Source organism: Pygoscelis adeliae, unplaced genomic scaffold, assembly GCF_000699105.1.
Source record: "Pygoscelis adeliae isolate BGI_AS28 unplaced genomic scaffold, ASM69910v1 Scaffold58, whole genome shotgun sequence".
Lineage (NCBI taxonomy): Eukaryota > Metazoa > Chordata > Aves > Sphenisciformes > Spheniscidae > Pygoscelis > Pygoscelis adeliae.
Window position 1 is genome coordinate 525083 of NW_008825564.1, and position 22521 is coordinate 547603.

Here is a 22521-nt window from a genome sequence, read left to right on the forward strand (position 1 = left end):
GTGCATTGGTGTAGATGCACTTCAGTTGGGCTATTGATCCCGCCACCTTTTTTTGGGGAGAAGTCCTAATTCCTATGTGACTAGTCTCAGGCGGTTCCGTGGTTTCTAAAACATTAATAACCCTTGAGTCTTTGCTGCCACGTGGATCTCCATCCCCTGCCTCCACTGAGACGGCAGATCGAAGGATCTTGCTAGCACACTGTCCCTCAAACATTCATGTGCTGCCCCCAGGCTTATCTCTAGCGAGCCTGGTTTTATCCCTTTCCCCCTTCAAATCTAGTTTAAAGCTCTTTCAATGAGCCCTGCTGACTCCTGCACAAAGATCCTTTTCCCCCTTTGAGACAGGTGTACCCTGTCTGTCGCTAGCAGGCCTGGTGTTGTGTAGACTGACCCATGATCAAAAACCCCAAAATTCTGCCAGGGTTCTGAATAGTCTTTTCCTAGTGGGAAAAAATGTGATTGATATAAAAGCAGGACTTAAACAGTGTTGTCGGAGTAGCAGTCCGCTGTATTATTTACTTTCTCAACATTGTATTTTCTCTTTGTTTTTAGACTAGGCTCTTTTTCTTCCAGAGTTCAGGACCAAAAGTGAATCAGCTGGTTGTAATTGTCTAACCACAGGTCAAAACATCCTCAGTTAAGTTTAAGTATTTTTAAGGAATTAATAACTAAAATGGATTTAGTTTACAGCTGATGGAATACTTGTTACTGAACTGAGGAAAAGCTGAGAGTGGGGAAGGCAGTCGGTATTCTCTGAATGAGGGACTTGGGTGTGCAAGTTTTTTGTGGCTGAAGAAGGGAGGAAGCAAGCAGCTGTTCTGAGCTTTTGATGTGGGGTCCTGTGGAACTCTGCCAAGCCTTTACAGCCTGGTGAACTTGGTTTAGGAGTATTTGTATGTTCTCCTGACTTGTGGACAAGTATTATTGGTTTTGATTTTGATCTGCATTGATATGATGACCTATATCTAGAGGAAATAAGTACTGGCAACCAACTTGGGTTGTTGGTTGTTATCATGGGAGACACCTCTTTGGGGTTTTTTAATTAATTATTTTTTATTATTCACTAACAACCAAATGACTACTTACTTAAAATATTGATTCCAAAATCACTCTGATGTAACTATTGCATTCTTCTTTGAGATAATGGATCTGTCTTAAGAGCAGGTGATCTCAAGGCCTAGCTTTGTTGACCTGATGCAGTAATTATCTTGCTTTAGTTTGCATTTGGATAAACGTCATCAGTCCCAATTTTAAAATTTCACACTTCTGCTGGTGTGATATGTGTATGCACAAATCCAAGATGTAGAAGCTGAAAGCTTGAAGTACTCTTCAAAACCAGAATGGGACTTTTTAAGAAGCGTGAACATCAGTCTAAAATGATGGCGTAGTAACGATGGCCAGTGCCACCAACCATGACAACTGCCATATTGAACCCTTTGCTGACAGGTTTTTATGGATTTGCAAAAAAGCTAATTGCTAATCTTAACCTAGAAGACGGAGCATAATCAACATTAATTGAATAATGTAAATTTTCTACCTTTTTAGGATATTCTTTGAAGCACTTCTGCAGCAAATTGAATTCCACATGCGCTATTGTATTCTGTAGTCTCCTTTGGTTATTTTCTTTTTTGTAGATAAAATTATTGTGGGCAGTTATATGGGATATCTCCGAATCTTTAATCCACATCCTGTGAAACCTGGAGATGGAGTACAACCTGAAGACTTGCTCTTGGAAGTGCAGTTACGAGAACCAATATTGCAGGTGGAAGTGGGAAAATTTGTTTCGTAAGTCAACAATAGGCTATGTTGCTGTTTATTTAAGGCTTAGATGTGATTTTCTTTCTTTGTTTTGGGGAGTGAGTTTTCAGATGGACAACTATTAAGCACATCTATGAATACTGTAGTATGCATTTGATCTGCTTCTTGAATCATCTTGATATGAGAGAATTTTTACTTAATGTATATGTGGAGGATAATCTTTCAGATACTTGTATGATTTTTTAAAAGTATGTAGAACAGGAAAAACCTTATATTGAAAGTTTTTTTAGGTGCTAAGAAAACTTGAGTAACTTGTTATGATCTAAGATGTAATATTGGCCAGTTGTTTTGGGTTTGATAGAGGATTGAAGATCTTTAATTCCAATTAATTTAGTGGAAATAGGTGGCCAGGTAGAGGAGAGATACTATGACTCTAAGGAAAAGGCCTTATATTTAATTGGCTGTAAGAGAATCTACTTAGGAGAACTTTATTTTAAAAATGAGAGAAAAAACCAAATGGATATGAGGATCATCACTCCAAAAAAGTATTATTCAGCAACCGCACACATTACTTTTTTTTAAATTCACTTTTATACCAGCTGCATGGAACCTAAATTAATCAAACTATAAGGCAGAAGTCGTAAACTTAGAATCCTATATTCACATTCTTCTTCCCCCAAACCTAAGTAGTATTTCCTGCAGAAAGAAATGAATCCTTTAAGAACTCATTTTAAAAATAAAGTTCTCCTAAGTAGATTCTCTTACAGCCAATTAAATATACATTCTTAAAGGATTAATTTTAATTTTGAAATTAACTTCTAATACTGCAGCATGAACTTTATTTTAAAAATGAGAGAAAAACCTATACTAACGACGGGAAAGACTTGTGCTGTGAGACCAAAGGCCACAAGCTGAAAGGCCTACATCAGTTGGAAACTGTTCTTTTATCCAAGTACTCATGGAGTGACACTGTGCAGGAATTCTAATGCCTTACCCTGTGAAATGATCTAAAGCATCTTCTATAGTGACAGCACAAGAACTTTCTCTGCAGGAAATACTAGTTAGGTTTGGGGGAAGAAGAATGTGAATATAGGATTCTAAGTTTATGACGTCTGCCTTATAGTTTAATTAATTTACGTTCCATGCAGCTGGTACAAAAGTGAATTTAAAAAAAAAAGTATGCGGTTGCTGAGTAATACTTGTTTGGAGTGATGATCCTCATATCCATTTGGTTTTTGGAAGAATTAACAAGCACCTTGTTTGAAATGAATTTCAAGCTAAACTGGGAAAATAGTTGACTTGCTCTTCATATTTAAATCTGAAAATATGTTCTTAAAGGATTCATTTTGATTTTGAAATTGACTTCTAATACTGCAGCATGAATTTAGGAAGATTAGTACTTCTGAGTTTTTATGCAACATGTTACTTGAATTTTATCCCGTATGCATTTTACTTGGAATTTATCTGAAAACAGTGCTTTTTTAACCTTCTTTACAGTGGTACTGAAGGACTTCATCTGGCTGTGTTGCATTGCCGAAAACTCTGTGTATATGCTGTTTCAGGTTAGTTTACAGATACAAGCTTTCCAGTGATTTTAAGTGTATTCTAAAGTTTGGATTAGATTAAATGCTGAACTTGGTATATACAGTGTTTGCTCATCATCCCCAAAGAGCTGCAGTTATGTTCTCTCACTCAAACTCATGTATGAAGAGGAAACATTAGTAATTAGGTCTAAAGATTTCCCAATGGTTAACAGAGATTTGCTGATCTGCTGAGTGCTTGAGATGCTGTGATGTGTGTGATGGTCTGTGGTTGGTAGTGCTTGTGAACAACTAGTTGTCATTACAATTTTAGGAGTGGGTGTTACTGTTCATCACGCTAATGAACAAATGCTTGTTTAATGACAAATTACTTCGCTCTTTAAAAATGAAACAATTATAATTATTTCTGAACTCAAAAATCCAGATAATTTCTTAGAAAGCCAGAACATTGGTAATGTAGCCCAAGAGAAGATAGGAGGTTAATACTGGTAAGAAGGTGAAACTACTATGTTTTTTCCTAAATCCTCTTTCTTCTACTGCCTTTGTCTGGAAGTTCTAAGTGCTGTGTTCTCTCTGCATGTAAAGAGGAAAGTCACAAAACATCTATTCTGTGCATTGAATTCTCTCTAATATATGCTTAAAGCAAAGCACAGATTTAAGAGGTCTGTTGATTGTACCCCCATCTTCAAAATTCAATAGACAGCTATACATTGTTCATTTTTTCTGTGCAGGGACAGCTGTAGCTCCTTTCATTATAAGAGCATGGTTTTCTTGTAGGAGCAGCTTGCTTCCTATTCACAGCCTTGTAGGCAGATAGGTTACAAACACATGCTCGCTCTCAGATTCTGTTTGCCTTGTAGTTATCTTACCTGGAGACACCTGTAAAATTGATTGAGAGGGGTGATACTTTGAGATGTACTGCAGTTTTCATACTTTGCCTTCTCTATGCTTACGTCTTAGGATCGTAGCCTACCAGTACAATTTTTATTAAAACAATTTATTTTAAAGTTTGCATTAACGGCATACAACAATAAGTCAGTCTAGAATTTTTTTCTAGTTATAATTTGCTGTTTGGTCTACATGGCTTAAGCATTTAAGTAATAGTAAAAGTGAAGTTTTACAATCCTTTAATAGACTTTTCATACTAATTTGTAAAGCATTCATGCTGTAATGGTAATTTCTCTCATCTGAACAGGTACTTTCGAACAAGCTCCTTTGAGAAATAGCAATCATTATTTCTTTATGCTTCTATGGCAAATTACACTTTCATAAAGTGGGATTTTTACTTGCTTTATACATGTTGCTATATCTGTTATTCATGATAAAATAACTATGCTGCTTCTCCTCAGTGAATGAAAGCATCTTTCAGGGCTGACTAAAGTATGGCCTGTATATTGTATTACAGTCAGTATACACAGACTGACTACTTTCTAACTTGTTTTTCCTCTGGTGTTGCTACTTAGCTGGTTACTTATCCAGCCAGGGCTTTTTCCCTCATGTCTGTTCTAATCCTTTCCCTAATGTGGGCCTGCTTTAGGGGTAATTGCTTAAAAGCTATATTGGATTTTAGTTGGAGAAATTGCCTAAAAGGTTAGCATAAGCTACAGATCTTTCATAGCATGTTGTTTAAGATGGTGTTGGAATCATCTTTCTATACTTAAAGCTGTGGTAAGATTTAGCTTAGATATCATTTACTCAAAACACCTTTTCCCCTGCCAATGTGACTGTTCTCAAAGTTGTGGATTTTTTTTGCTTGCTAATATTAGTCCTTAAGTATTACTTTACACGATGAAGAACTTTGTTTTCTTCATGGGGTACAGGGCAGACTTTTGATTATCAAAAGGGAAGCTTTAAATTCAGTTTCTTTAAAAAGACTTTCTGAATTTCTGCTAGTTCCCTGAAGGAGTCAGGAAATTAAAGTTCATGCAGACCTTTTAAAAGAATGTGATGTATATAATAAAATTATTTTTGTTACTGTATGTTTGTCTCTTATCTTTGCATTGTTGATCACTGCATTGAATTTCAGACAGAGCAAAGGCAAGTGATGAATGTGTCCTAAGCATAGCTTTGTCAAATTATAGCTAATGACTAGCTACAGCTTAATTTGGGACAGACTGTTACAGCTGAGGCTGGCTGTTGGATATAGTATATTCACTGAACAACTAGAGAATCATAAGAATTCCCCTTTGAGCAGACTATTTTCTGATCTTAGAGGCGTGCCTAACGAAGAAAAATACATTTAAGTAATAAAAATTTCAGCCTCTTGCTAAGTCTTTATACTGTATTTAGTATAATGAGACCTTATTTCTGGTTCTGGCCTTTAGGAATTTTGGTAACTTGGTGATTTTTTTAAGAAAGCAGCAGTGTGAGCCTTCATATCTCAGAGCCACTAGCAATAAGTTATAGTTTCTCAGGTTGTTTAAACTTGTACTCCTTTACTTCTTCCACATTGCATGGATCAAAGATATAAATATATACCCTTTGTTTTTTGTAGGAACTCTGGGAAATGTGGAACATGGGAACCAGTATCAGATTAAGCTGATGTATGAGCACAATCTTCAGAGAACTGCTTGTAATATGACTTACGGTCCATTTGGTGGTGTAAAAGGTAAGCTCATTGTTGCATATTCTTTATTATTAGTTGCTTAACAGTGAACAGTTGAGGATTAACTTAAATTTTGAAAGGCAACATGATGCTGCTGTCTAGAGGAAACCATCTTTCTATAAATGATGGTACCTTTTATCTGATGCTTATAGAAACTAACTGAAGTTAAACTGAGGCAAAGAATATTAAGTGTAGAATAGTTGTTTCCTCACATCTTGAACAGGATATGAATTTACAAGGATAATACTGTTTTTAAAAAACATTACAAAAAACCTGGCTCTTCCCTTGTAAAATACTTTAACATCTAAAATAATTGTTTTATTCTATGCTTTAATTCGGTTTTGCTTTTCTGCAACTTGCTTATCTTGGACAAAGAAAAATGTTTAACATCTTTATTCTCTGAACCTAAAATATCAAGTGTCTTTAAAGATATGTAATGCAGACTTTAAAAAAAATAATTAAACTTTGATTGGAAAAACATAACAGTGGAAAATAATATTTATGGTGTGTTTGTAGTTTTGAATGAGTTTAATAGATATCAGTCTTTTTTGAACTTGTGACGCAATTATGAATGTTTTTTGTTCCAATTTGGAAGCATTTAGGTTTGCTCTACATGACGGCTCTTTCTCTTCAGAAGTAAAGTTTACCCAACAACATTGGGGGGTGGTAGTCATCTACACAAGTAGTGTCCCTAAACTGTTGGCAGAGGAGTATCACTTTACCAAGGCAGAAAGTCTTCTGAGTCAATATGACAAATACATGCAGACAGTTCTTCAGTTCTGTGTCTGTAATAATCTTCTAGTAATAATTCTACAGTGTTTTACCCTAAACTCAAGCCTGTTCCTGGGCTTAAATTTAGCTGACCAAAATTCATACTGGTTGAAGAGATTTTCACCTACTAATTTTGCACAACCACCTTGGGAAAAACAGTCAACTCGTATGGGTGAGAAGGTATCTGTGCTATGAGTATCTTGAGGGGTGAGTGTAATAGGGCACGGGCATATTCCTGTTAACAGCAGAAAGACAATATGGCGTTTCCTAAATCTAAGAGGGAATAGCATGCTTCCTGACATACCATAGTGGAATTGCAGTAACGGATGTATTGAGGGGATTGTAAGCTAAGAGTTGTGAGTGTCTGGAGTGGTTCAAGGATAAAACAAATACCCATGTACCACCATGCAGCTCTGCAGAATAAACTCTGGATTTTTGACATGCATGTTTGTTTACCATGGAGATCCAAGTAGAGGTCTGACCACCAGCTTGATTTTGATGCCAGATCTGTCTCTCATATACCTTATCATGAGCTGTGGGGGATGCAAGTGATGTAATGAAGAAAATGTCTGTGCAAGCTGGGGAGACAGAAGGTAGTGTTTACCTCAGAACCTACTCAGCCAGCCAAACACTTTTCAATACCTGGGATGGTCAAAACAAGGGCCAATACTGACAAAGCAGCAAGAACAGCAGAGGGAACTCTGGTAAAGTTCTGCAAACTTTGCTTGTTGCCTAGTAGCACTTCTGCCCCAGCATGTCAAGCTGCTTTCCTTTTCCTTTCTTCTTCCCCATGTTCCAGTTTGCATTAGTGTGTTTATTGCTGTGGAAAAAGAATGACCTCAAGTCTTGTGTTGAGGTGGCAAAAATATTAATAAACAAGGAAGGCAGAGATTTGTGTTATATAATAAATAATACATGTTCATATCATAAGCTGAAGAAGCTTTCTGTTTAAGACCTAAATCTAAGAAAATTATAGTGAATGTTCAGGTACCTGGTTAGCAGGCTGCTAAGGCATATATTGAAGTATCAGAGAAATAGGCAAAATGGACACTGGAGAAAGTTCTTTTGGGGAAATGAAAGAATGTTCTTTTTTTGTAGATTTCCTGGACTGAATGTCCTTGTTATGTGGCTTTCCTGGACTGTCTGATTAGATTTCTTGTCAAGGATATGCTTTTAATCTTGCCCCTAGCCTTTTGCAGTGCATTTATTTCTGGTTTTTTAAGTATCATCTTTAATACCCTGTTCTCTCCTTGAGGCTTATGAATGACAGTGTTGTGGTTTTATTTCCATCTTGCAAGACCAGCCAGAGTGAACCAGAAAGGAGGTCTATCAAGCATTGTTAATTTTAGTAAACAGATGCCTGTCCTGGTCTGACCTGCCATACTATCTGTGTGTATCTTTGGCAGATATTCTGGGCTGCAACTGAGAGCCAACCAGTCTGTAAATAAGTTTTTTGTTTTTTTTTTTTTACTATCTGCCTTTCACAGGCTTCTCTGGAATTCTTGCTAGGCATCTGCTAACAGTCCCTCTTGCCTTCGGCAGAGGTTAATTCATGATGGTGGCAGTGCTGTAAGCGTGCAGCAGTGAGCTTGCTTTGCTAACAGTCTGACCTCTACACCACACTCTAGAAGTGGACTAACAAAACATAGGGAGGATTTTTGTATTTATTGCCTTCTGTTACTGCTGTGACTAATACGTGTCTTACTGCTATACTCAAGCATCCTTGAAACAATGCGAAGGTGAAAGAGGCACTTCAGAGGTCATGTTTGCAGAGCTACTGAAGCAGACACAGGAGAATGGCAGTTGAACAGAAGGAGGAAATCGTGTATGAGGAAAGCATGTGTATAGGGAAAGCATGCTGTGGGAGTGTCAGGGAGGAGGGTGAATGTAAGTCCCCCAGGAACATCATCTTTCATCTGAGGAAGCAAAGAATGCTGCAGAAGTTGACACAGAGCACTTGATCTTTGAAGTTGCTCAGTCTTGCTCAGATTTCTCTTGCTGAAGATTATGCTTTTGTCTTTTCTTATTAATGCTATACCTCCAGTGGTAAAGAAACTCATTCTACCCAGCCAAACTAGTTAACACTGGCAAAAGAAAAATAGGATTGAGTTTGTGTACACTAGTTTGTACTGGTGTCCTCTAACATATTCTTGATGGTTTTCTGTCCTTTCTTGGACGAACAGTTATCTGGGTTCTAGTTAATGCTCTGTTTCTTTTTTGTTGAACTGCTTCCAAATGGTTGCCTGTCAATTTAATGGATACTGCTGCAAATGATCAGTTCGCTACTGCTTGCTCTTACCTCAGATAAAAGAATTGCCTCTTGGCATTCACATTTCTCCTGTAATAATTCTTAATGTGATTTCTTCCCATGTGCAGATGCAGTCTGTGCTGTCTAGTGGGCCACTACAGCTGTGGCCTTAACTGAGATGACAAGTGTTCTGTTAGTCTCTTGATGCTGTAAGGTTGCATAGTCAATTTTGAAAATTGGGATGTAAAGCCAGCACATAGTTTCCATTTCCCATCCTACATCTCCTTTAGCCTCTGGGGTGGCCTCTGCTCATTCTTTTGGAAAAAGTTTCAATTTCCTTGGAAAAAGGAAGGCTGAACAGTGAAGAAGGTGCTTGAGGCTTGCCTCTTCCTGACTGCTTACCCCCTGCTTTATAGAGAACCCTGTGGGGAAAGAGCTCGAGCATGCTCTCTTGTCCTCAAGAACCTTCCACAGCGTGGGATGGGATGGGTAGGGTTGCAAGAGATGCATAAAACAGGCTGGATCAGAAGTCTGAGGCAGGGTGACTGCTACTAAAATTGGGGAACAGTTCCATAAGTAGGCATCAAGGTATGCATAAAAGTACAGAAGGGAACTCTGTTTCAATCCAGCAGTTCTTTAACTTTCTGAGTTGCTGAAAATCCTGCAGTTCCCTTTAGATCCTTACAGGGGCTGAAGAGGCAGAGATTTGTTCAGATCAAACTTTCAGTTTTTATAAAATTAAGGTTTGGTTGTATTGAAGTGGAATCTGGTTCTCTAGTTTACAAAGCAGCTTAGCATCTTCAGGATGCCTGTCTTTAAGGAGAAACGGCCTGAAATTTTTCTCTTGAGTATTGTTTGACCTAGAGTCCTATCAGAGCTTTTCAGAAATTAAGCAGAATAGCTGTTAGAAGCAAATGCTCTACTACTGTTTTATGTTTTGTTTTGGTTATGAAGCTCCACTAAGCTTCCTTCAGCTGTTTGTAGTTAAATGTGTGCTTACATAAACCCCTCCCTGTGCCTACTCTCTGCAGCTTCATTAGGGAGGATGATTTCTCACAGCTTCTATTACTGTGGTAGCTGGGGAAGAATGTCTCTCTGCAGTTGTTTGACATGTTCAAAATACAGAAACAAACACCACTAGATGTGTATTGCATTCTCAGTCAGCTTCCTCCAATGTAAGTTTTTGCTCTCCTGTCCCTGCTAGTTTGTGGCAATCTTAGACCCTTGTTACGTTGTAATTTGGTCTGTTAAACTGCAAATCTGTTTAGCTGAAATGTGATGGAGATGTAAAACATACCAAGTACAGCTGTCTTTTCTCATTGGTGATTTTTGATCTCTTGTATTAAGAAAAAAGGTATTATAGATTTCTCTGAGGAGTGAATTGTGAGGTAAACAAACCTATTTTGTAGCCTAGCTGCTAGCAGCTTCATTCTTGCTAGTGTCTTCAGAGTGATGATTTGATGCTATGAGCAACTTTCACATGTGGAAGAATTAACATAGGTGTTCTCCTAACAGGAACAGATGAAGACAATCAACAAACCCATTTATTTAGTCTCATCATAGAAGGTCAAAATCTAAATTAAAGCTATGGTATAAAAAAGCCAAAGACTGAGTTGTCCAGCGACTTGCATAGATTAACAGTGTGCATTTGTCTTTAAAATAGCAGAGTGTGAATTGTGGTTGTCACCACTAGATGGTCCTCTCATTACAGTTATTGGTTAGTAGGCGGCATCTCTAAAGCTGCTGCATCTTTAAAGCTGCATTTATACTTGAACTGATTTTACGTGTGTATTTACTGCAAAACTTAATGAAGTATAGAAAACACAAAAGCACTTTCTAAAAACCTGTATAGCTAAAAGTGTTTTATTGATTAAAACAAAATGTATTCTGTTGGTTGTAGAACTTTAGCAAAAAGGCGAAATGAACTTGACTCTTACTTTCAGCAAAGCTGTTAACGGGCCAGGGATGTAGGAAATAACAAGGAAATCCCTTATATGTTTAGCTAGAATCCTACAAAAAGCTAATGGAAATGTTTAACAAAAGTAAATGGAAAAAAACTACAAAGATGAAAACATAAATCAAGCACAATATAGGCAGAGTTAGTTGTGACTTACAACTTTAAAAATCTGTAGCAAAGGAAAGGATTATAACATAGAACTTTGCATTTCTTTGCTGCTTTAACTTTACCTTTGTTCCTTGCTGTCTGTGAACACTGGTGCTAAAATGAAAACGTGAAACTATCAAGAAGTGACATAGGAAGATCAACTAATCATTTTATATTTAAAAAATTCTATATTGTTAGCCAGACTTTCAAAAATTGAAGTTAATTTTTAAGTCATTGCCTTTGTTAGGTAGAATGCATATATCTGCTTTTCATATATCTGAACTCTTCCTCATGATCTTAGAGCTGTAAGTTGAGTTTGTCCTGCAATGCTCTGATTTTAGCATATGGGTCTTTTTAGAAAGGGTGATTCATGATAAAAACCATGAGTTAGTAGTGCTGAACGCTGGTTTTCGACTAAGTGAACTCTTAACCTAGCCACAAAGTAAGTTCATTACCCTTAAGTAATGAACAGATTGTACAGTCTTCATGTTTTACTTCAAGTATAAAATTTAAAGAACTTTAGATGACTGTACTATAAGCTCTTTTGATTTAATTCTTTTAAAGAAAATGAAGATGAAAAAGCATACACTTTTATGATTTATATTGCACCCTTACCTGTAGTGAGGACTCAACTCTACAAAAATTTTGCTTTATATAACCTATTTCATCACATAATTTTTATAAGGTCAGGTTATACTATTACGGCATCATGCAATTATGCTACCAGAGGTTGCTGTATTAAAATTCAACTTTCATTATGTGAAGTGATATTTGCTGATAGCTCACAATGTCTTGGAAGATATTTTCTGTTTTCACACCTGTACTATGTCATTCTGGCTCTTTATAAGATACTTGAGTCAAGTGCCAAGTTATTGGATAAGATTATGTTAAAGAACGTGATCAGTTTGTAATAGCAAGACTATAGTTTGCATAACTCTGGTTTATATTTTTATTTGGGAGAGAAGTGAGAAAGTCATTGAGCATCTTAGGCTTGTTTAGAATCTTTGGTCACCCAAAAGCAAAGCTCTCTCCTTATTACTCTGTCTATCAAAGATCTGAGTTGAGTTCCTCTAATGTGAGGAAGGATGTACTTAGGCTTCTGTGGTTGCTATGTGGTGCAGAGGCAGCTGCGCTGGTTTTACAACAGTGTGTGGACTAGACACAGCATGAGACGTGCTGGTTTAGAACTCCAGTTTGTATACTGGATATCATCTCCCATATGTCTTCTGTGAAGTATCAAGATTTTTGAGGACAAGTAAATAAAATAGTTTAAAATGTTGTACTGGGCTGGTAAACCCTAAAGGATGGAACTTCATCTGGCTGATTGAAAGTCACAGTTGATAGAAAGCTTCTGATAAATGAGTTACATATTTTAAGATTGTTAAAAGAATGGAATGAAGCAAGTGAATTGAATATAGTGTCTTAGTTAAGAATTCCTTCTTTCTTATTCTTCATTATGCAGCAGTGTACCTCCAGTTCAGTTCTTAAGGCATAAATCTGCTGTTAATCTAGAAATAGTCAAGTCTTAAGCAATATTCTACATATTGTTCAGTCTTAAGTAAAGTTAAAAGAATGTTTTTCAAAAAACAGTGAGAAACTTTTTCTATGTTAAGTATGTAGTGATTAGATTTTGAGCCAGTATTGTTAAATTTTGTGAGTGACATCATTTGATTATAGTTTTGTTCCATCCTTAAATTTTTTGTTTATAGTTCCACCAAAATCATGTAGTTTGTGTTCTCTTTGGTAGAATTTGTATCTCTTAGGTCTAGTTCTTTTAATTTAAAAAAATGCTGAATTGGATCTGTTCTAGCTGTGCAGAAATTTTGGTTAATCAATTTCCCAATGTTGGTTTCAATTATATGAAACAATAGCAGTGAACCATCCTTATGTGGTAATATTGAAACTTCTTATAGATGGGTAATCACTCAGAGATCGTTGAGATAATTATCAACTGCTTACTTAGCAATCACATGAGTTTGCATGTTGGTACAGTAGAAGATTTGCAGGCAATTGGCATTCGGCAAAACTCAGGGCAAATAAATTCATGTTACTTCATAATTAATTTTTATAACCTTTTCCTAATGTGATGTTTAGATAATTGGTGCTGCAGGTATCTTAATTTTGTACCTGCAACATATAGAAATAAACTCTGTCCTGTGCATTGACTTTATCTTGTTCACATTGAGTGTATTTAGACATGGTGTGTTGTCCTGCCCTTAGAGAAATCTGAGAAAGAGATATTAACTTGGAAAATCACTCTTATTCCTACGTTACCAGTTTCTGTTGAATGGATTACAACTCAGCTAGCTTGTAGCATTTAGCCTAAGTCCTTCTACATCTTGAGAAGAGTCAATACACTACTTGTGCCTGACTTCTTAGAAAGAGAGATTCACTGATGTGGATCCTGCTTACAAGTAATGATGGTATTATGCTCTTACGTAGTAAAAGAAAAGTGCCCTTACTACTGCTTTGAAAAAGTGTGCAGATCAGGCCACAATTTCATTCTTTGCCTTGTTTGCCTTGAGTCAGATGTGACTTATGTTTGAGGAAAGTGTATACAATAAATTTCTGCTGAAATGATATAAAGAATGGAGAAGTACTTTAAAGTAAAAACAAAAACACTGTTACTTGAAGCTTAGGTAGCTTTACAGATTATCACATAAACTTCCTGTGGTCAGTTGTGCATTAGATGAAATGGTGGGCAGGATAGTAGCTCATATATGACCAAACAACAGTGTACAAGGAGGGAATACTGAAATTCTATGCTTTGAGGACTGGTGTATGTAGTGCAGGTTTCCTGAGCTACTGGCTGAAGTGCTTAGGAAGTGTGTGAGTAATCACATGCTGTAATAGGAGGATGACCTTTCCCAGATGAGGGTTGAGTTCTGTGATTGTTCTCCAGGGCATAAGTGGTATGTTAAGGTGGGTGTATGAACACTCTCAACACTTCCAGTTTCCTTTTTCAATTTATGATATTAACATTTTGCCTCCTTCTTAAGAACTGAAGAAACAGCGTATTGATAGCGTACCAGTGGGACACACAAGCTATTGGATTACTCTTGAATAGAATACTGTTTTTATTTAGTGACATAGAGGAAGCATAATTAAATAACCTTGCTTTCTTAGTTGCTGAGTTATTTTTGAATGGTGTTCACTTATAGATAATGGCTTTTTATTTTCACCTCAAAAGCAATATTACCATTTTGTGCGGTTCCACAAAATATACTTGCATTATCTAATAGTTAAATAATCAGTGAATTCATCCTGTTTTTATATAACCTCTTCAAATGAGTTGATAAATGATTTAGAATTGGATCCTCCTAATAATGCACAGGTTTTGGAATTTATTTTTTAATCTGAACCCTTAATGCCTTAAGTTGGCTTCCAGAATAGTTCAGATTTATTTGAAGTTGTTCAATGGATACTGTACCAATAAAATGAAATAATAAAACAATAGGAAAGGAAGGAAAAAAGAAAATACAGCTTTGACATGAAAAAGTTACAAGCAAAAAAGTGTGAAAATACCTTGAACCTATCTTTTTCTCAGCAAATGGCCTTAAATTCATTTTACTTTTATTATAGCACTGGCCTAGAGGCAAAGTATGTTTGAGTGTTACAACAAAGAGGGTGCTATACAGAGGAATTTTTTTAATAATGAAATACAACGTATGTGTAAACCATGCAACCTTGTTACAGGAAACTTTATAAGAAGGGTAGACTGTGCTTAACTTCTCCACAATTCTGCAAGAATGAATTTTATTAGGTGTTAGTCAGAAAAAAATTATCAGCTGAGTTTTATGCTGTAAGGTTAAATGATTCTTATGACTATGTTTAAATACAGCAGCAGTATAAATTTGGACTTTGATTTATTGGCTAGTTCTGGTAAGGAGCAGAATGTTTAACTGTTACCTTCCTGTTAAATTGCTTCTGGATAAGGACAGATTAATTGAAAGGCTTGGTCTTCGTGATTTTTTTCATGGAATAGATCTGTTGATTACTCCTTCTAAATGGTTTCTCACGTAACTTTGGAAACCCGTTAGTGTTTTTTTTAAATAATGGAGTTAGAACCTCTTCTCTAAATTGAACATGTGAATGGAAAAATAATGAAGGAAAACATTCCCTGAATCTCTTACCATCCATTTCCTTTCACCTTCCTCAACTTCTCTTAACAGTAATGAGTAAGATCATAGCCTAACTGAAGTAAAAACTCCCATTGCCTTCAGTATGCCAGAACTTTGCTTCAGTTATAAATTGCTAGATATACCACTTAATCTGTATTTTCTTTAAACAAAGCACTATGATTAAAACGAAATAAAACCAATTGTAGAAATACATAACTTTGGGAGCAGCTGTGTATGTAATGGAAGACTTGTTTTTCAAAACTTTGATAGATTTTATATGATGCTTTTTCTAATTTCTTTTGTTGAAGTATGGTACCCAAATGTGTGCAGTCATTGTGCTCGGGTAGTATAAAACGTTTTGTATCTTGCATGTGGGGTTACGGCTTCTGCAGTACTCCTGCCAAGAATCAGCGAGTGCCAAGCAGAACAGTAATTACCTCATATGTTTTTAATAGCGCATATATATTAATAATGACCCAAGCTTGCATTTGTCTTTTTGGTGACATATTGTTGACTCATATTTAATTCATCATCCTACTCTAATCCCCAGATTATTCTTCTTAGTGCTATTGCCTGCCATTCTCTGGTTTCCTGTGAGACAATTGTCTGAGATCATATCAGATGTTTTACTTAAGTTTAGAGATGCTGTCTCTAAAGTTTAGAAATGCAGTATATATTATTACCCTGTCTGATAGATAGTTTGGCATGATGAATCTTCTGTTACTTCAAACCTATGTACAGCTTTATTATTTACATATGTACTTTCTTATTAAATGTTCCAGCGTTTCATATGGATGCATTTGTCTATCAGATTTGTTTGCTGCCCCATATCTTTTTTTGTCCAAAAGAATGCAGTGTTAGTTTCTAACTATTTAGTCTCTTTTGTCTTCTCAAAGGGTCTTTCAGAAATGTGGGTATGTAGCTTTTGTTTATTTTTCTAGTGTTCATTGGTGACTATTTAATTACAAAAAAGTCTCTAACCTATAGAAATTTATTTGGAAGGTCACCAATCCCTTGTTAGTTGCTTTTCCTGGAGGGGTGGAATGCATCTTGTACAGGCTATGATGTTTTCTACTAATTGTACTTTGGATTATTAGGTTTGGTGCAAATCATTCCTATTAGAAATCACTCTACTACGTCATTCAAGAGAGATTTTCTTGGAGATTTTAGGTAGCGGTGAGTAGGTCCGAGTGTATCCTTCAAGCACAGAAAAGAATGCAAAGCTGTCAATGAATACAGTTTGCCTGTATCAAAGGTGAGAGGGAACAGACTAGCAATAGGAGATAAAAATCAATGAAAATGTGACAAGGTAATTTTACGTCAGATTCATGAGGAGAATTCTAATTTTGTGGTATCCAGGTGGTGCTGATCGTGGTCGCAACTTGTTCTAGTCCTTGTTGATAGGTTTATCATTGGGAAACTTGGACAGCTGTGCATATGCAGATGAATAAGATTTAAAAAAGTGTCACCAAATAACTAGAAATTCAAGAAGCTGGAAAAAATGAAAATTTTTGGTAGAATTCATGTTACATACTTGTTTTGTGTAGGACTGCCATGTTTTCCCCTGGGTGGCAATGCAAGCTTTGGTCAATGAGACTTGAGCTTACATTAATTGTAGTTCTTGCTAAATAGCAGAGCCTCTGCCTACTGCAAGTTTAAGGGCTTGTGCTGTACAATGCTCTCATTTCAAGTGGCAAAGTTTTAAAGTTTTAGGGGAAACTGGAGAAAAAGCAAGCCAGCACAAAGAAAGTTTAGTAGACCAAAAAGAAAATTTTGAGTTGCTAGATTCAAAATTCATTTTTTACACGAAATTAATCTGTAACTTCACCATGCATTGCTGTGGTTGTCTGCTCTGTTGCCCCTTTTATAAGGTCAGGTCAGATGAGAGCGTTCATAACTTAAAGAAATAATGCTGCAGCCTTGCTACATTTTTGTGTTTCTTATAATCAGACTCAGTCATGTTAGAGCATGGTTTAATGAAGATAAACATGAATAACCCCCCAAAACGTACTTGGTGACTATAGTGAATAAAAAGGACAAGGAAGGATTACAGCAGAAATAAAATGTATGGAGCTGCTCTTTAGTATGATGATTGACTGGAATGAAAATGTGTGTCATCTTGCTTACCTGCAAAAGTATGAAAACAGTATTTTGCAAGGTTAGTGGCAAAGTAATGAGATCATTTGAGTATTCGCAGTGTGCTTCCAACAGTCTTAAAATACAAGATAACAAATTGTTCCTGCTTGCAAAATCTATGGTGTCTTTTCTGAGATTGCCAAAAAGGAAACCAGTAGGGACGGTGATTTGTTTGATAGAGATGTAATTCACTGACTCATTTGACCACAAAGTAAGAGTTAGTCCTTCTGTATGTTGGTTACTAGCCTAGAATATATATATAGACAAATGATCTGAATGTGAAAAGTCCCTGTATTTTATTGGTGTTTTTGAGGATATTTAGCCAAGCTGTTTATTTCTAATTTTAATGGGATATTTGAAACTTCTTGAAGAGGTATAGGTGTTCCACCTGAGATTCTGTAAACTCAACTCCCAGTTTTGCGTTGTAAGCTTCAGACTGTTAGACTTTGTTATAAACTATTTTTAATGAGTTCTTTGGATGTGACTTCAGTTATTCTCAGAACATTCTTCAGCAAATATTTTCAACAATTCTCTGTCAAAAAATTAGCAAAGAATCAAAGTGCTTTGGGAAGTGCTTAGGAATCATGAAGCTTCTTACTCTAAGGAGACTAGAAATGGAGAAGTAGGAGAAAAGATGGGGAATTTCACTGGCTTTTAACAGTGGGATTTTTTTATTCTGTTTGGTTATAAGTTTACAGGTCTGTCTTAAATGGAATTTTAAAGATGGTAGATTTATTGTATGATGGTGACTTAAGATCCTACTGATAACTTTTGAAAGTACCTAAAATATTGCAAAATAGGGCCTATATTCAACTTTAATTGAGCTTAATGAAAGGTCTGCTATTGATTAAAAACATTCATGTGCCTTAAATAACTGTTCAGTCAAAGGCTATTGACTTGGAAAGGCAACTACTGACAGTACTTGTCCTTATTTCATTTTTATTTGTGGGACATTTGCTAGTTCAGTAAGATGTTCTATAATATTTATATAATGTATGATAGGTGTATAACTTCAGATGAGCGCAGCTTGACATTGGAAAGGTTCACAGACTAGAATTTCTCCTACCTTCTTTAGAAAAAGCGTATATCAGTATTGCAACGCCTCTGTGAATGCAGGGCCTTCAAAGATTTCTGCAGTTGCCAGGGCTTGAAAAGTAGTTACTTAACAAATTAAGGCAAGAAACAGAATTTAAGGAGAAACAATTCTACCATTTCTTCATGAATCATCATTATTCAGGCTACATCTATGCATACTGCCACTCTCCATCTATGCATACAGCCACTCTCCCATGCACAGCTAATGTTCTTCTGCAAGACCCACTCTATTTATACTGTCTATAATTAATCTGCTATATTGAAAAAAGAACAGCTTTGTGTGATACGGCTTTCACAGGTGCCTGAACATTTTTCCTGAGACTGTTTCTTGCACTAGATAGAAACCTCCACTTTTGAGTGTGGGAAAAATTATTCACTTAACACGAAGGTTGTAATAAACAAATTTTAGTACTATAATCTGTTTAGGGGAGGAGACTTTACCTCCCATGTCTACACAGTGCCAAATACCAGGTTTCTTTAGGAGGAACTTCTGTGTGCTGGATGTTGCAACTATGATACTTTCGGCTCTCTACTGCATGTCAGTCTTTTGTGCTCCTTTGAACCGTGACTGTTTTTCCTAAGGGTCCTTCCACCACCTCAGGTCAATATGAGGTTTAAAGGGATCGTTCTCAAGTTGCATAATTTAACTATGTCATCTTCTGTAGTAAGAGTCGGATCAAGAATAAAGGAGTATATCACAGGTCTCTAAAGGATTGATTGTGCAAGTGAGGGCTGATTGGCCTTTGGAGATACTTTAATAGTTCAAGATTCGCTTTCCATCTAAAATCCTCCTTATGCTTTATGGCAGGCAGAAATCTGCAAGAGTTTAGGTAGAGAGAATACACTATGATGGCTGAGAGAAGCAAAAAGATTCTTTTTCTCATGGCAGCTCTGACTGCATGCTTTACTGTGTCTTGATGAGGGAGGCTTCTTACGGAGTGGGCTGTTGCAGGGATAGCATCTCTTGTGTTGGAACTTGTGAACATGTTTTACTGCAATACTTCAATATCCAGAAGGGATTAGAAAATAATTAGAGCTAACATCAGTAGAATAAGGATTTAGTGTTTTCCTTAAACACTTTCCTTAGTTTCTCTTAAACTCCTATCTACTTCTCTATTTTTATTTCCTTCCCATTGGAGTGATTTTTCAATTCCATCTCAGCTGGAACATACGTACACTTTGTGCATCGTTTGGGATGGGTACATGCATTAGCACTGAGTGATGCAGGGCATTTTTCCTTTTCCTCTTTACACGTGTTCAGGGTATTGCACTGCCTTGGTGGTGCTGTCAGATCCTCTGGCCTAAAATGAATGGCTGCAGCTGAAGTCTTGAACTTTGATCCCTTCTGTAGTAATGCAATGAGCAGCCACCAGACCACCAAGCTAGTCAATTCAGAGTTCTTTCTGAATGTACACTGACATGTGCTTCCTGCTTTGGGTTAGGGAAGTAACCAAAGACTTGCCTTTTACTAGGCATACATTGTTTCAAGAACTGCCCGACATGTTTTCAAATGGTTTTTCCATTAGACAAAAGTGATTCCTGAAGTGCTTTTCTCACAGTTGACCCAGATCTGTTTCGCTTCAGGAGCTACACTCAGCAGCAAGTTGAATTCTCCAAAATGGGTTTGAACTGGAGGGGACTTTGTTCTCTATGCTGGGAGAAATTTTGGGGGGCAAATTTCAATGACGAAGGAAACGGAAAACATATTTATTTGTTTCAAGTCAGGACAGTAATTTCTGTTCCAGTGTGTGTGAGTACAGTTTGTGTGCATCGCTTCACTGGTCAATGCACTGTGGATTTAACTTTTCTTTTGTCAAATAGGGAAAACATTTCCCATGTATCATTGAGGGCTCTTAGGTTCCTGAGTGTCTTATAAATACCAATTTATCTTTTCGTTTTATTTCATTGATCCTTCCTTTCACATGAGGCTTTTGACTGAAGCTTTTGATTTTCATTGAAGGCAGTAAAGTTATCTCTGCTGACGTCTCCCTAAAATCTGTAACGTTATGAAACTTTTTCTGATTTCTAATTTATCCCATTTGATACTGTAGTTTTCATTGCATGATTTCACATGGTGCTCAGGCCTTGTGATTACATAATATACTTTTTATGAAAATGATTTGGTGCCAGAGGGGAGACTCGGAGTAGAGGAAATCATTAACATGCAAAAAACTTGAGCTCCAAAATAGCTTTAATTAGAAGCTTATTTCAAAGAGCTACCACCTGCCTCTCATTTTGGCTTTGCATTAGCTCTAAAAATACATTGTGGTTTAAAAGTGTGACGTAAATGTATTCATATCATGCTAGAATAACAAAACTACAAAACAACAGTAGCTGGACTTGTGCTTAAAAGTAACGCTTTCTGGCTGAGGGACATTCCTCTTGAGGCACAAGCTGCTGAAACTATGTAGAGTACACTAAGTGATTCCATCTGATCTGCAGAAAACACTATGGGTTATATTTTCACTTTATAAATATGTCACTGGCAAAGCCAACTGGCTGCAATAAGCTTTTTTGAAATGGACATTTCTGGCTGAGTTTTTGGAAGACTGCATTTCTTAAAGTGAAACATAAAAACTCCATTCACTAGCTACACATTAAAAACAAATGGCCAAAGGAAATAAGATGACCTATAAAAAGCTGGGAAATAAGAGTTCATACACAATTTAATTTTCTTAAATTATGCTTTACATGTAATAGTTTGGATAATTGGAGTTTGATCCACTAGTACAAGCTAGTTAAAATCCAAATTTGAAAATTAGTGAGTAAGAACAACACAAATATGATGAATAAAGTGGTGGGTATATTAAGAAGTGATGCTGTGCTCTTAAAGGCAAAAAGAGTGATTACTGATTCAGTCTTAGGTGCCTGATGTATATTTGTTTCTTCAGGCAGTATGGTTCAGTATCAGCTGATCTCAGCTTGGAGATCATTGGAGTGCTCTAAAGAACCTGTCATATTATGTCATGTCATATTCAATCATATCACTACTGTTAAAACAGGAGATATTTAAACAGTGGTATTTGTGTGTGATTAGGGATTATGAATGTTAAAGCTGAATGCTTCCATGTCTGATATGACATGTAGCTTCAAATATATTGCAGAAGGTGCTATAGTTTTTCTATTCATCATTTTCATGATGTAATGAAATTGGTAAGAATAAGATTGATATTCATAATATACATGAGAGCAGAAGCTATTACTACTTGTTACTTAAGCAGTAACACCTCAACACCTCTACTGACCTTTACTTTTTTCTGTTATTTGAATTGTGATATGTCTACTAGATCACCACTGCATATCAATTATATCTGAAGAATAGAAATTAACAACTAAATTTTGTATTTTAGACAAGCTTAAACCCTGAAGGTTGTGGTCTGAAGCTGTCTAAAAGATAGTTTTCTCACTACCATCAGTATAACCAGAAGTACCTGAAATTTAATTCTATTACAAAATATATAAGATTTCTGTGTTAGTAAGGGCATTCACTTTACAATTAATTGTCTTTTACTTTTAAACTTACGACATATCAAGCAATATTTAGAACTTTCCAAAACAGTAGAATAGCAGCATGACAAAAATTAAACATAATTACTGTTATAATTTTTTGGTGACTTAAATTATTTTATTCACAATTTTAATTTTGTTTGTTTGTTTGTTTTTTTCTGGTTTTATCTATATCTTTCTAAGGAAGAAAAGATGAAAAACAAGAAGCCTTAAGAAACAAAGTACAAATGTGTTCTACTACTGTACCCTTGAAAGAAGTCTTTCAAGCTGATATCTCTAATCTTTTTGTCTTCAGGTTTCAGATACCAGGGAGTTCCACTGAAGGTAGACATTGAAAGTTAAGGTTCTGGAAACAGGGCAGACAGCTGCAGATTTCTTCTGTAGCACACTGCTGATGGTAGGAAAATTCATAGGAAACTGTGGAAAGGGAGTTGAAGACTCTCTATACCCAGACTTACAGGGTTGTATTCTTGATAAAGGTGTAAAATAGAAGTGGAACTGAACACTTAGCTAATGTAAAGCGTTGAGAGGGTTTTCAGTATGCCTTTGAATGCTGAATGTGAACATACGTGATTTTGAGGTAACGGATGTAGAATAGCTGTGGTCACATGGACACCTGGATTATGAAGGACTAT

The 22521-nt window shown here is 36.2% G+C and overlaps 1 protein-coding gene across 1 annotated transcript in view; it reads left to right on the plus strand.

Annotated features, from left to right (window-relative positions):
- Nucleotides 1-22521, plus strand: part of BBS9 (Bardet-Biedl syndrome 9) — a 204769-nt gene that overhangs the window by 7203 nt on the left and 175045 nt on the right. Inside the window, exons 3-5 of the mRNA XM_009332416.1 lie at nt 1635-1785; nt 3256-3320; nt 5794-5907. Of these exons, the coding sequence (XP_009330691.1) occupies nt 1635-1785; nt 3256-3320; nt 5794-5907 (330 nt within the window). The remainder of the gene's footprint in view (nt 1-1634; nt 1786-3255; nt 3321-5793; nt 5908-22521) is intronic.